Source organism: Spinacia oleracea, chromosome 2 (genome assembly GCF_020520425.1).
Source record: "Spinacia oleracea cultivar Varoflay chromosome 2, BTI_SOV_V1, whole genome shotgun sequence".
In the NCBI taxonomy this organism is placed as follows: Eukaryota; Viridiplantae; Streptophyta; class Magnoliopsida; order Caryophyllales; family Amaranthaceae; genus Spinacia; species Spinacia oleracea.
The window spans coordinates 112,495,913-112,511,505 of record NC_079488.1 but is presented as its reverse complement, the minus strand read 5'-3'; the positions used below and the strand labels follow the sequence as shown (position 1 = coordinate 112,511,505).

General features: G+C 35.0%; 2 protein-coding genes across 2 annotated transcripts; one reads left to right on the top strand and one right to left on the bottom strand.

Moving 5' to 3' along the window:
- Positions 1-2,400: 2,400 nt before the first annotated feature.
- On the bottom strand, positions 2,401-9,958 carry LOC110800798 (glucose-6-phosphate isomerase 1, chloroplastic). Its single transcript, XM_022006147.2, has 14 exons — positions 9,305-9,958; positions 7,969-8,085; positions 7,499-7,597; positions 7,321-7,404; positions 6,558-6,701; positions 6,415-6,480; positions 5,829-5,897; positions 5,615-5,722; positions 4,501-4,553; positions 4,248-4,386; positions 3,633-3,789; positions 3,430-3,508; positions 3,063-3,129; positions 2,401-2,695 (listed from the first exon to the last, which is right to left on the bottom strand). Exons 1-14 carry the CDS (start codon positions 9,842-9,844, stop codon positions 2,561-2,563), a joined length of 1,857 nt encoding a protein of 618 aa, XP_021861839.1. The 5' UTR covers positions 9,845-9,958; the 3' UTR covers positions 2,401-2,560.
- A 2,555-nt stretch (positions 9,959-12,513) lies between these two features.
- Positions 12,514-15,477, top strand: LOC110795971 (uncharacterized). The gene is made up of 5 exons (XM_022001310.2): positions 12,514-12,862; positions 13,082-13,159; positions 13,311-13,386; positions 14,718-14,788; positions 14,881-15,477. The coding sequence occupies exons 1-5, from the start codon at positions 12,758-12,760 to the stop codon at positions 14,950-14,952; spliced, it is 402 nt and encodes a 133-aa protein (XP_021857002.1). The 5' UTR covers positions 12,514-12,757; the 3' UTR covers positions 14,953-15,477.
- Positions 15,478-15,593: the final 116 nt, after the last annotated feature.

The window sequence follows — 15,593 nt, the reverse complement described above, 5'->3', positions numbered from 1 at the left end:
AAATTAATTGCTAATTTGGTATGACAATTTGATGTTAACCATGTAAATTATGCATGCTATTTGAAGAAAAAGAGAGTTATGATGTGATATTGCCATTTTAAGAATTATTATTATTATTATATTGAATTAGTATTAATGTATGGAGCAATAGTTGTTAATGCAATTAAAGTATTAATTGGTCAACATTAGTAGAATTTGACAACGAAAATTAAAAGAATGTATGGTTACATTATTATTATTTTGAAGTTATGATATATGCAGTTCTAAGGGTTAAGTATAAGCATTAAATATTTTTCTTTTAATTATCTCAAAAAAGGCTCATAAATATTTTAACATTATGATACATGTGATTAGAGTACCAGGTGTGACATATGGTGACAGAATATCCTAAATTTAACAGCACAAAGTCACAATATTTACATAAAATGGCACGCATACATCTAGACATAAACACCGGTTCTAACTAATTTACTAATCACAAAATTGGAAAAAAGTGAAGCTTTTAAAAAAAAAAACCAAATTTACAAAATCAGTTTATTTTAAAGAAGGCTTTTGTGTCTAGTAGGTAAAGGAACTTTAATTTGAAAACAGTAATCATATATTTTACTCTCATTGTAAGCTTACAACTAAGTTTTTATATTATCCGCATAATTATCAGCATGGAGCCATGGAATAATTGCATAATTAAATATTACGACTATACGAAAATGATCACCAAAATGGATCATTTTTTATGTTTTTTTTATGTTCTACTACGAGAAGTTCTTAGTGTCTTTGATGAGTTGATTAACGGTTGTTACCTACTCTAAAATGAAATAAAGCGTGTACTACTCGTATGACTTTCACCTTAATTTTTTATTTATCGTACTCCACCGTGTAACAATCTTGAACATAAAGATTTACCATTATGAATTTATGATACAAATTTATTTTGTTCTTGACATAATTTTTATGACAAACTTTATATTTTCAGAGTATGTATTAGTGAAATTTCTTCTCTTATGTTCGAATCTCATACATGAAATTGAAGATGGTTGTGGGTCGGGATGAGCCAGTATAGGGCCCAGTCCGACCTGACACGTAAAGCCCGGACCAAGACGAGCATGAAAAAAGCACAATCCTACACTGATATATAGTCGTGGGCTAGGCCGGGCCGCATTTTTGTTTTTGAAAAAGCACGACAAAGGATAGGCTTATACACAACAACCTAGCCCGGCCAGACATGAGAGCACACGGGCCAGGCCTTGACTCATTTTGGATTTATAAGGCCAGATCCCAGCCCAACCCAGCCAACAACCATCTTTACATGAATTGAGGGCCCGTCTGCAACTCTTGATGTGGACAACACAAAATGCACTATATGCTGGAAGTCTGATGAGTTGCCACATCAACGAGGTCTCCCCATATCTATTATCTATTACTATATACTAAAAGAGACACCAGGAATGACACGTGTCAATTTCTGGTGCGATTTTTTCCCGCCAAAAACCACTTTCCCAAAAGTGTATCTATTTTATTTTATTTTTATACTCTTCCTTTTTTTATTAATTATTTATGTATGGAAACCAAAATTAAGTTTATAAATTATGGCAATAATAGCTACGACGTAATGATAATTATTCTAAATTAGTAATATTTTAGTCAAATCGCTATATTAATAATAGAAAATATATCACTCAATATTTTGATCAAATTACCATATTAGCATTTTAAATATGCATATTAGATGAATAAATTTAAACGAGTATGTTAAAAATGTTATAACTATGCAATAGTTTGGGAGATATTCAGTTAAATATTTTGTGAAAAATTTGTCAAAATCCGTGCGTGCACGGGATTTAATCTAGTTAGTTACCTAACTGTGAGCAAGGGCAATTATTAACATGTCTCTCTCCAACAAAGTCATAAAAAATCATCAAAAGGTGCATGTTTTGATACAGATACAAAGTTAATCACACCAAAAAAATAACAAATCTTTGGGTTGGAATTTTGGGAGTAAAGCTATCAAAAGACCTCTCCTATTCTAGTTAAAGATGGATGAGGCCCGGCCCGACATGGAAAAGCCCGGCCCAGGCACGAAGTCATGGGCCAGGCTGAGGCCGCAATTTTTTTTAGAAAAAACAAGATAAGACACGACACGACTCGACAAAGCACGCTGAATTGGCCGGCTCAACATGGCAGCCCGTGGGCTCGGTCATATTTGTAATTTTTCAGCTCGGCCCGGCACTATTTAAAGTGGGCATGTCTTGGGCCCAGCCCGTTTAAGCCCACAGCTCATGTACTCAGCCCGAAGTCTGACCCGAACCGACTCACGGCCATCTTTACCTATTCCCACGCAGTGAGCCAGTGACACAGTTTAGCTGTAATTATGCAGTCAATGCCATACTAATTTGGTTCAAGTTGAGTGAAAGAAGTTATTAGAAAGAATACCAGTATCCAACAAGAATTGCCAGATACATTATCACTAACAAAACACAGTCCAACATTCGAAAAATGTGTTCTTTTTCTCCCTTTTATGCTCTTTATTTGCTTCTCTTTTAATATAAATAAATAAATATAACTAGGCATATAGTTCATCGACGTTACATTCTCCAAGGAAGGCCTTGATGCTCCGAGGAGAACCACAGTCGCCCTCTGCTAGAATCACTCTGTCGTTGGCTGCCATGTGAGCGATTATTTTGTAAATCATTTCGATCTGCACAACACCGGGAAAACAAAAGTCCAAATTAGATTTCACTGTCAAGTACTTCCTCCTGTTCTATTGTAGTTGACACAATTTTTTAGGCACGTTTTCCAATGCACGATTTCAAACATTAAGACGAAGCTATGAATAGTATAAAAGTTTATATATGGAGAATATTCATTGAGATTAATCTAATAAGACCCCACATAACTCTGTGAGTTGTTTTGTTTTTACTGTAGTATAAACCGCAAAAGAAAGTCAAATGAATTTGTGTGTGAATAGTGAAAAAATCAAATTGTGCCAACTAAAAAGAAACAGAGGAAGTAGGATACAAAACCGAATTATATCTCTTTTGGAGAGTGAGAAAGAACCGACTTACATCATCGGGGCAATGACAATGGTCAGCCACTTCTTCAATCGTCAATGGCTCAACGGGATCCTTGCAGCTAAAAATAGGTAAACACCTTGACTATAAGCAACTAAGTATAGTTTGTTTCATTAGGTAAGAAGAAGAGACCCTACTAAACAGGTTAACCAGTCCAGCTACACAGGTCTTCGCTTGAGTCACTCCCAAGCATTTCGCAGCTGATGAGGCTCGACCCTTTGACTTGAAGGTCACAAGGTGAGTTCCCCACCAACTCCAACCCACTTGTGTTCGTACTAGCAGCAGTACAGTGACGCCAACAAAATAACTATGACTAGTTGTACAAGCAAAAGAAATGAAGATCCTAGGCAAACTAACACACCTGGCCTCGTTGAGCACAGCCAGAACTCGTTTCTGAAGAGCTAATACCTCTGCTGCAGCTTTTTTACCTGCCTCCACACCTGGTAAATTTGGATCCATAAAGCACGCAGATAAGAAACACGATAAGGATGTTAAGAAAACTAAACAGATTCCTAACACATTGTACTGCACAGTAAACTCATTCTAGTCGTTAACACGAGGTACCTGGTTGATGATACGCATTTATGTTGACAAGTGAGGCGTATAGCCCAACAGCTCGTTCATATAGGGCTACCATTGCGCCGACTGACCTAGGTGTTACTTCTTGCACGGTGACGGAAATAGATTCACGGTTATTTGCATATAGAGCTGATCTTGTCCCCTGCAAAGCACCAATTATTTATTTTGCAAAATGTACCCATTTTATTAAGCGAAAAAAGCTATTCTCAAGGAAATAGCCCTCGTGGCTAAGACTCCGTTTGGTTTGGTGTAAAACGTTTTCAGTGTAAAATGATTTTCCATGGAAAATATTTTCCAACGAAAAACACAATTCCAAACTAGTTGTCCTTTGTTTGGTTCCTTAAAAGAAAATGGGAGAAGATGGTGAAGATTGAGGGGAAGAAGGGAAAGGGAGGTGAGGAGAAAAGGTGGAAAAGTGGTTTCCCTGCTTTTCAAATGGAAAGTTGTTTTTCATGTCAAACCAAACAATATTTTTGAAAAGGGGAGAATCGTTTTCCATGAAGAAAGTTTTACACCATACCAAACGGAGCCCAAGTACAACAGTTTATATGCAATATCAGACATAAAATATGCATAATAAGTTCAATTTCAGAAGATAACCTGTAACATTCCAAAGAGATAGTCACCACATGTCACACCTGGTTCTAGCTCCCAGTCATGACCTGGAGGTCTATCACGCAATACTTCGATAAATGTGGCAAAGAAGTTATGAACACCATCCCTCAGTTGTTGAATGTAGCTGCAAAAATAGGAAGAACAAAAAAAACAATTCAGGCTATGCATCCCCGAGACTAAATGTTGCCATATTATAGAAGGCTCATTCATACATAATAACAAATTTGCAAAAACCTACGCATGCTGGTCTGTGCTTCCTTTATTTCCATAGACAGTAAGCCCCTGGTTCACCTGTCACAATAGAAAATACAGTCATGAATAAGGCATTTTTTATATTCATGTAAGACTGATCATCAATATATTAAATAAAAACCTTGATTAGAGAATTGCATTTTTTGTGTTAAATAATATATTCATAATTTGACCATTATTTCTTTATAAAAGTGAATGGTAAAACTTTGACTATAAAAGTAAGGGAGACATAATTGAAAATGGAAGGAGCATGAAAAATGCAACCTCTAAGTCAAACTTCCAGGCCATGCTAAAAGAATTCTCCATTTCTCCATAATCCAAACACTTGGAATGTGCTTCCTATACAGATATGTGTTTGGATATAAATTTTATCTTCTTATTCATTATCTTGGTTTTACAGAAAGAAAGTGATATCCATAATTGTCGCTTTCGGGTTCAGTCATCCTATTTATTGTTCTGGTTCATACAGTCACTAATTAATTGGTAAGAGAACATGCAACTATTGCTAATTTGCCATATTGATTGTTATTGTTTGTCTAACAAAAATCTTTTCAAGCTGTGTAAAAAAACAAAGAAACATACAACTAATCTCGCTAGGTAACCCGTAATGACAAACAGCCTAAAAGCAACCAAGTTGTGTTTAGTTTATGAAGCTATAGACTACGGAGTAGTTGCCAAAATACAGCTATAGACAAGTTTCCTACTGCCACTTCTCAAAGTCTGTCCAATTGGCATAACTTTCAGAGTTTCAGGCAAGTGGACATAACACTAAGCCTCTTTTTTGTTCACCTTATTTTCACTTATTTGGCAAAAAAAAGTTCATAGAAGTTCAAATAAGTTCAAATAAGATAAATTCAGGAAAAATAAAGGTTACCCAAGTACAATTTAAAAGTAAAATAAAGTTCTAATAAGTTTTAATAAGTTCAATTAAGTTCAGATAAGTTCAAGAAAATAAGTGATAATCAGGTGAATAGAACGCACGCTAAACTGAATGGAGATAAGATTGCAAGTAATCCCTCAGTTACGAGCTATTATGAGATGAGAATTGAAGTTTAAACATCAGAAATTATAATTTTATACACTATCCAACATATGCATACCTTGTTACCATCGAGGTCAAACTCTTTCCCAAGTGATTCCATGACCAGCTGTTGCAGGTAGCGGCTAAAGAGTAATAGACTGTCCTTGTAAGGAAGGACAACCATATCCTGCAGAATAAAAAGAGGAAGTCAGAAGGAACACCAATTAATAGAATCAAACTGCAATAAAATCCAATTTTTTCAGATAGCATGGAATTTTGATAACAATAGATACCTTGGAACCGACACCATCTGAAGCCCAGTACCAGGACATTGCTAGCAATGCCGCAGGATTACTTCTCAGCTGCAAAGAAAACCAACATCTCAACAAAGTAAGCAACATTCTTATAGGAAGCAACCCAAGGATCTTGACCCCAGTTATCGAGTAATAACAGAATGTCGTTTTAGAATTCTTCATCAACAAAAGAATAGGATCATAGGTTGGGTTCCATTGAGGTGCAAGAGGAGGACAATACTTATAGTTACTCCGTTTCATAAATGTCGCACCATCTTGTTTTTTACACTATTCACACTAGATCTTTGATCATTTGTGATTCATATCTAAGAAAAATTGTAGACTTGTAGTCATGTGGGATCTTGTGAGATTTGTTTCAATGTATATTTTCTAAATATCAACTTAATATTATTTTTACTTATACATAATTCGAGATATTAAGAGTCAGAATGAATTGGAAAGGGTAAAGTCAATCATGGTGCAATATTTAAGGAACAGAGGAAGTAGTTATATTACAACATATAATTGCATACAACAATACAAGTATTGGAATCTTATGACCAGCATGACAATCACGAGAACTTACCACGGGAATCTTAGTTGCCTCATCCATTAAAGCTGCACCAGCGAGCATCTCTTTTATGTCAATTCCCTGCAAAACAGTGGGCATCAGACTGCGTACTTATTCTACAAGAGGCTTTTTTAAAAACCCTCAATGAGAAGACAGACCTGAAGGGCAGCTGGAAGTAGACCAACAGCAGACATTTCAGAAGTTCTACCACCCACCCAATCGAACATGGGAAATCTATCTATCCAGCCTTCAATTCGTGCAGTATTATCTAACAATGAGTTTTCTTGTGTTATAGCAACACCCTGGGAGAAACAATTTCAGTACCAAAACAAATTCCATCATCTAGTGTAAGTGAAGTCAATGCATTTTTACAAGATGAAAAAATCATCATAATAATACTCATAACCCAATGGCAATTAAACCTAGCATAACAGGAAATCATCATCCCACCTACGCCCTCTGCTAATGCCAATAAACATCATACTTCTTCTGTTCTTTTTAAGGTGGCACAATTATTTAGGCACATTTGTCAGTGCACAATTTCAAAATTCAAACATTAATATCAATTATGGATAAGAAAAACTTATAAAATGTTGATATTTAAAAAATATGTATTGAGATGAATCAAATAAGGTCTCTCACAAATATGTTTTTTCTTAAGTATAAATCACAAAAGAAAGTCAAAGGAGCTTGTGTGAATAGCGTTCATAACCCACTTGTGTCATGTAAATAAGGACAAAGGAAGTATATTAAAGTTTGCGAAGAGGAAATTATAGAAGGAGATGTCAAAGTCTTTCTAATCATGTAACATAAGATTTCTTGAATTTAATGGCCACTGCGAAAGCAAATACCAATAAGAAACACGTGTTTTTGGCAGACATTTATGACAATAAGTTGAAAACAAGGACCTGAGATCAAAACCTGTTTTGCGAATACTAATCCAGCATCACGGAAGGCCTTTTGTACTTCCAATAAACCATTTCTTGTTTCTGGTGTACCGCCACTCTGATGATCACAAAATCATTTAAGGCAGCTAGTTGAGATTGTTGACATTGATAGAATTCCAGTGCACTCTAAAAGCAGAAGATTTTCAACAAACCTTTGAAATAACCATTACAAGTGTTGTAGCTAGCTCAGGACCAAGTTGTGCAATTTGATGATCGATTCCAGCTGGGTCTGTATTATCAATAAATCTTATCTGCATAGAGCGTCACAAGTTCATGATTAAGCGAGAAGGTGCAAAGAAATTACGAGAAGAAAACATTCGGCAACAAAAGTTTCACTCTCAATGGATGAGGATTATAAAATAATTGAGCAGATAAGAACTAGGGGTGGCCATTCGGGTCAATGGGTCAGGTTCGTGTTGTGTCAAAAAATATCAGAAATATTGTAAAACTTAATATTACTACAAAATATGATATATGGGTCAAATAGGGTCTATTTCAGGTCATTCATGTTCGGTTCAGGTTGGGTTTGAGTCGGCTTATCGGGTTGGGTCAGGGATTGCAAGCCCTAATAAGAACTTATGAAAAAAATTAACTACATGAACAACATAGTATCAGAAGATACCTTGAGGGGAGGATTGTCAGGAGCCAACGCCTCTGCAACAAACTGAGGCCCGAGCGCTGAACCTCCAATTCCAACAGAAAGTATGTGGGTAAATCGTTCTCCAGTTGGGGCCTTGATCTGCAAAGGTCCAAATAGAACATACATGAACCATAAATACTCATCCATGATGGTGACAATAACTAAACACGACGCCACAAGGCAACTTTTTGTCTTACACAACACAAAAAGATTGGAGTTCATACAAATAGTCACACCTATTCTCAATCATTCTTTATCAACATAAGGACAACAAATCAACAACGAAACTCTTCAACTAGCATATTCATTTGATGCACATCTGTAACACTTGTACAATCTAGACATTGATCACTAGCACTTCCCAGTCAACTACCGTGATTCATTGTTTTCCGCTCAAACTTCTATCAACCTACAAAATTCATTGCTACACGATAACATTAATCCCCTTACTAGTTTATGCAAGCTACTAAAGTAACTAAATCAACCCAAGCATAATTTCATTTCCTTTGGTGCAAAACCTCAATTTCACATATGCTTGATCAAAAGTAATCACTAATCAGTAATCACTAATCAGTAATCACAGTCTTATCCTCTTCAACAATCTCGTAAACTTATTTGACCAAATTCAACCAAAATCCAATTAGAGCCGCAAAATTTTCATCAAATCACAAATTTCCCTCCAATCAAATTACTCTACCAAAACTAAAACCTTTCTTAATCACCTCCAAATAACCAGATACATTTAAATAACCAAATACTATCTACCTAATAAATCCACTCAAAGCTTCTACATTCAATTGAACTACTGAACTCTGCTACAACAACAACAACAAAGCCTTAGTCCCAAAATGATTTGGGGTCGGCTAACTCTGCTCCGGGAAAAAAAATGGATGCTAAGTTGCTAACTAGCTTACTTTGTTAAAGTCACCAAAAGGAGTTCACTAGTACCCAATAAGACCAATACTATCTACCTAATAAATCCATTCACAGCTTCTACATTCAATTAAACTACTAAATTCGGCTCCGGAAAAAAGTGGATGCTAACTAGCTTAGTTAGTTAAAGTCATCACAAGGAGTACACTAGTACCCACAGAGACCAATACTGTCTACCAAATAAATACATTCAAAGCTTCTACATTCAATTACTACTGAACTTGGGTCCAGGAAAAAAAAATGGATGCTAACTAGCTTAGTTAGTTAAAGCCATTAAAAGGAGTACACTAGTACCCAATAAGAACACCTGAAATCAAATCTTGTCTACAATAAAATGTGCTCATTATAATTCACCATAAAAAAATTGTTACAAAAAAGACAATACCTTTCCAGAAATAACATCATTTGCAAACTGCCAAACACGATCAAGAGTAACATCAATCTGATTCTTCAAAAACGTAGTGGGAGCAAGACTAGAGTTCCTCAACCAATAATGGCCCACCATTCTTCCTTCATCAGGGTTAGCAATGGCGCCCTTTTCGATCCCCTCCATATGCTTAAAAGCTTTCTCAAAACGGGGCTCCATTTCCTTAACAAACTCATCACTAAACCCGATTCTACTCACATCCAAATACAGCCCCAAATCCTTGTGCTGGTACAACCACTCCACATATCGGGCCCACAAAGCCCGTGGGTCCTTCTCCAAAGAACCATCTGCCTTCTTCTTCTGTAGAGAAGGGAGATTGTTGGTTGAGGAGGAAGATGAAGTTGAGAGATCAGCGGGTGTGTCTCGGGCCACTGAGGAGATGGGTTTGAAGGAGAGAGATTTCGGGCCTGAAATCGGGTTTTTGGTGATTGTGGGTAGGTGAGAAATCTTGGGTTTTAGGGATGTTGATGAGTAGAGATTTGAGAGGGAAGAAGCCATTGTTGAGAATTGTTGTTGACTGTTGAAGGAATATAGAGTGATGTAAACGAGGGAAGGAGGAAAGAGAAAGTGAGGCTTTTTAGGCCATTGGGTTGGTTGGTGAGTAGGTTGATATTGTTGTATACTTATATGTGATGTGGAAACTTAAAAACTGTTTTTTTTTTAATGTCTTTGTTTGAGTTCGATATCACGGCTAGTTTTCAGTTTTTGGTTTTTCGTTTCGAAAGTTATATGTGAAATACAGAATCTGATTCAAATTAAATCACGAATTAAGAAATAATAATAATTACTCCGTATTATATTGATTATAAAAATTGATACTATCAAAAAGCTGAAAATTACTAGTTCGGTATCATTGTCCGTTTTTATTTTTATTTATTTATTTTGTAAGTCAAATGATTTATAGTGAATTGTGTACTAAATAGTAGTCATAGCTATACCTATAGTACATCATGTTAATTTTGAAAACTCTCAACAAAAAACAGAAAACTATTTTTGATGGCTTTTCTTTTTTTGGATTTTAGAAAACTGGAAACTGAAAGTAAAATACGATTCGAACAATACGTACTATGTATAAAAGTGTACGATGTGTGTGATAAATTAATTATACTCTTTTATAAAAAATAAAAAAAACATATTCGTTTAATAAGCAAATAAGGGAGGAAATATTATTCGTGTAGGTAACTCTAGATATATTCGGGTGTATAATGAGAGACAGAGAGAGTGAAGGGGCAAAGAAATAATGGGTTTGTGGCTTTCAAAGGAGGTTGGAGATTCTCTGGCTGCTTGTGAAGATGAAAGGTTTGTTGTTTTTTGAATATAATAAAAATGGAGGGCTGAATTTGGTGATTGTTTTCAAGCTATTAATGGTTGTTAATGTAGCAATCAGCCTATCATGTAAGATACTGACTTTGATTCCTTTATGCTTTCTTTATGGTCAATTATGATTTTCTTTCCCCTTTCTTCATCAATCTAGAGTGATTCTTTAACCTCAAGCCTCTGTTTTTTATCGGACTATACCAGCCCAAAAACACAAAAAACATTTATATATGACATTCAAACCAGAAACTACAAAAATCATACCAGATCAAGTGAAGAGAACAAAGTCTTTATCAATCTGAAGTGGTTTCTTTACCCTCAAGTTGTGGGGCGCCCTGTGCGCATAGAGATCGTGCTAAGCCCGTTTATCTTGGGTTGGATAGCATGACCCACGGGTTGTCTAGCTTCCACATGTCTTTCGAGCATGATCGTTGGACATCAAATGAAATTTCACATATTTTTTGCACATTGTGTAATTCATGTCATGTTGTGATTTCCCATAAAAAAAACATCTCACGTGTGGCCCTCTACCACGCACGCAAGTTCGTTGTATGTTGCATATGTGTCATGGTATCTTTAGGTTATAAGAGACTGAAGGGAATACTCTTAAGGGGTGAAGCTGGTGAGAATTACACCTAAATATCTCTCCCAATTTTTGATTTGTAGCCAACTCTTCTATGTATTGTCGTGCTTCGAGAGTTCGAGTTGCTTCTAGTTAAATTATCAAATTGGTATATAGAAGAGTTAAAGACTATGATTGTATATACTAACCCTATTAGTAATAATAGGGTGCGTGTATATTATTGTTCATCCCAACACAATATGCCACTTTATAAACTTAGTACTCCGTAAGTGAATTTCAAGCTTTTATAGAACTTATTTGAATTAAGTTAAACAAAATTAAATTTTGATAAATTTAAACAAAATCAATTCCAATAGAAAATTCCAATTTCAAACAAGATAATTCAAAAAAGTTTTGACAAAATTAGTTCACAATTACTATTTTTTTTTTTTTTTTGAAATGATTGTCATACATATTTTTCGAAATTGAAATAATGCATTGTGTTCATCTAAGCTAGAAAAATATAAGTATATAACTTAATTTAAATAACTTTAACACGCCGACAAATATAATAGGCCGGGAAGGGTCAAGTTATTAAGGTTACAAGTTATTCTTATTAAGCTCTACTACTTTTTTCTAACTCCATTATGTAAGTCAACTCTTGAACAATTTGATGTATATCCAACTAAAATATCTAAATGTCATTACTTTTACTAATATGTACATGTTTTTGAATTTTAAGCCGCGTGCATTCATGTCTTAATTATTGGTGACCGGTGTCCTTACACATTTGGTTAACTGTGTGAACACAAGGACATCATCTCCGATCCTAACGCCTGTGCTTAAGCACACTTATCCTTTACGAAGCCTTTTTCTATGCGGGGGGTAGATTTCCCGTTCGTCTTCGTCGTTGAATTACTTTTTAGTTAATATATCCATATAATCGAGTCGGTGTCGGTTGTTAATTTTTGTCCACTATAGACGTTGTCTTACACCCACTTCTTTCATAACTGACTAATTGTATGACAAATAGACAGAGATATAAAATATTAATGACATGACATATGATCTGACAGTTCATAAACTCTAATACAATCTTTTACAAAAGTAATTATAATCAAGAAAAATAAATTAAAGTAGATATACTCCCATAAGGAGTAATATTTTTTTACTTTGAGTTTTTTTTTTAAAAAACCTTTGAGGGAATAAAAACAGATAAGATAAAAATGGGTTGTTTTACTTTAATGTTTTTATCTACTCCTTATATCTAAAAGACTTTAAATTTCCTTATTTTTGAGGACAATCCATTTACAGTGTACACGTACACTCTGGTTTTCCCAGAATTGCAAAGCAAAATTATCCGCTCAATCTCATAAACCCTAGACAAACTTTGGTGCAACTCAAAAACCCCTAATCACACAACAAAGGATTTGCAGATTCTGGTTTTATACACTCCACTTTGCAGTATTCCAGAAATTAGGATAATCCCAAAATTAAACCAGAAGCATAAAAAACAGCAAATTTTGGGCGAGATGATGTGGGACGAGAATTGGTTCGACCAAAACAGCAACAATGATGAACAACATCAAGAATCTCCCTTCAATTTCGACTTTCTCTCTCTTATTGCCAAACCCAAGGTATGTTGCTGATATTTTCAGCAACCATTGATTCTTTCTTTTAATCCCCCATTTCCCCTAATATATTATTATTGGAGATATGTTGTTTAAATCCAATCATTATATTGTTTATTTATCTGAAAATTTTAGTAGTTTATCATTTTTGGTAATGGGGTTTTGTGGGTTGAGCTGATTTTTGTACTGACTTACTGTTTTTGGGATGAAATTGATGTTGTGTAGGACTATTATAGAATATTGGAAGTGGATTATGATGCAACAGAGGATTCAATTCGGTCTAATTACATTCGCTTAGCCTTGGTTAGTGTTTAATTTTGGTTTCGGATTCTACAGCTTAATCAATCAATGTTTTTTTGAACTTTGTTCTTAAGAATAATGGAGATTTTCTTTAGTTTTATGGCAAATCAAAGTTGAATGTTTTGACAAAGTTTTATGGTCAATTGCATTGTAGAAATGGCACCCAGATAAACAAAAGGGGGAAGATGGGTCTACATCAAAGTTTCAAGAGATAAATGAGGCTTACCAAGGTTAGTGTTTCTTGGTAGGGTGATCATGTCTTTCATTCTAGTTAGGCCATATTTTATTCACCTTATTTCCACTTATTTCATTTCAAATATGTTATAGGTTCAAATAAGATAAATTCAAGAAAAATAAGGATTACCAGTACAATTTATAACTAAAATAAGTTTAGTTAAGTTCAGATAATACAGGTTCATGAAAATAAGTGAAAATCAGGTGAATAGAACGCACCCTTAATTTCTTTGTAGGCTGAATTGGAGAAAATTTAACAATTAACATAGAATGACTTAGCATACTTCTTAGACAATCGCTGATTCGCTTCATTCATGTTGGAGACCTTGGAGTGCTATGTTGATTACCTTGGAAGTTGGAATGCTGATTCGCTTGAACCATAAACATACGTGGGAGTGTGTAAATTACCATTGAACTTTATTTGCATGATTATTATTGGTAACTTCTTCGGTGTTCCCTGAATTTTGCATTCCTTGCATGTTATGGTTGGAGGGTTTGGGGTGTTATAGAGTCTCTTTGTTTCCGTTATCCGGTGAGCGATAGAGCAGTAGTATGGTTGCATGTAGTTCTGGAATGGCCTCTTGTTGTAGTAATGTCAGTTATTTTTAGCTGTTTGAGTTCTTCTGTTCTTGTATTTGGAGCTTTTGTCCATTATAATTTCTGGAGCTGTTGGTGAATTATAAAATCTATTGGCATTGAATGATATAGCTGCAAACACAAATTTCAACTAAACAAATAACAAAGCCAAAATATGTGAACAAAATATAATTTTATTGATTTTTCTGTATTTGAGTTACAATCTCTAATATTTCTCCTACTTGACTGGTAGGAAAAGTATTTGAGAGTTTTAAGTTTTGCTGTCTGTTTTATTTTCTCCTCTTCTCCAAATGAAGTAAAAAGCTCTATTTATAAAATGGAGAGTCCTTTAGTGTTTTGATGTGCATTGGGCCTTTTTCTTGGACTTGGTAGTCAAGACCCATTTATAACATTTTAACCCATTTTGTCGGGGTTTCACCATTAAATAAACGGGGATAAATAACTAAAATGAGTTAAATTATTTATGAACCCATATTAATTAATTTCATTCACTGTCGAATAATTACTAAGTCAATACTTTGACTTTTGACATGAGTAATAACCCACGTGGCACAATAACGATTTTTTCGTGCCTACAACAACTTTTTGGTTTTATCTTGAAAATGGGGAAAGTCATTTGAAAGAGCATAAAAATAAAGCTTGATGACTTGATTGACTTCAGTTATATCTGTCAGTAGTCGTACACTCGTACTGATTCTATCAGGAATTTTTCTTGAATGGTTTATGCCAGTCTTGAGCGATCCGATAAAGCGACAAGAATATGACATGAAAGGGATGATGACCTATGACTACAATGTTATTGTAAGAATCCTCTGTTCTTTTGCTCTGTGTTTCAATTCATCCACCCACTTTCCATTGAAAAGCTTTCTTATGAGCATATATTTGTGCTGCAGGACTATCTAAATCGTTATAAGGGACTGATATTAACTTGCAATGGCCTTGGCATGAAGCATTCTATATGGTAGATCTCCTAAACCCTGCTAACTAAGGGCTCATTCAGTATCACTGCCAGTTTCCAGTTTTTGGTTTTTAAAATCATATGATTTAGATTGAATCATGAACTTAAAAAATAGTCGATACCGAACGGACCTAAAGCAAACATAATAAAGCATGGAGATCAGGTGATGTGGTTCCACTTCCCGATGTAGCTGATCAAAATGCAACCCTTTTGCTGAGATGGGTGAAGCCTCGAGAGTTAGAAGTCTGAAATTTTTGTAACAGCACCGGAAAATACATGTATAGCTTTAACATTTTCCATCTAACAATCTCGCGCTTGGCCTTTTGTATGAGCTGTTATATGAAGTACTTTTGTGTATCAACTGGTTATTTTGTTCGAGTCCTATCAGGTATATCAGGTATCAGGTATCAGGTATCAGGTATATGAGCAGTCTTTTGTGCTCATTTAGTGTAAACTTGTCAGACAGCTGCATCAAATAAGAACTCTGCTGAATAGGTTTCCTGTGTTCCTTTCAAGAAGCACACTTTTGAAATTTTTGAGTTTTTTTCTTTTCTTATTTTCATAATCCAGTGCAAATGTTTGAATTCTAACAAAATGGTTCTGAATTTCTGATGGACCATTGGTGCTCTTGTAACATGGTAGGCTATC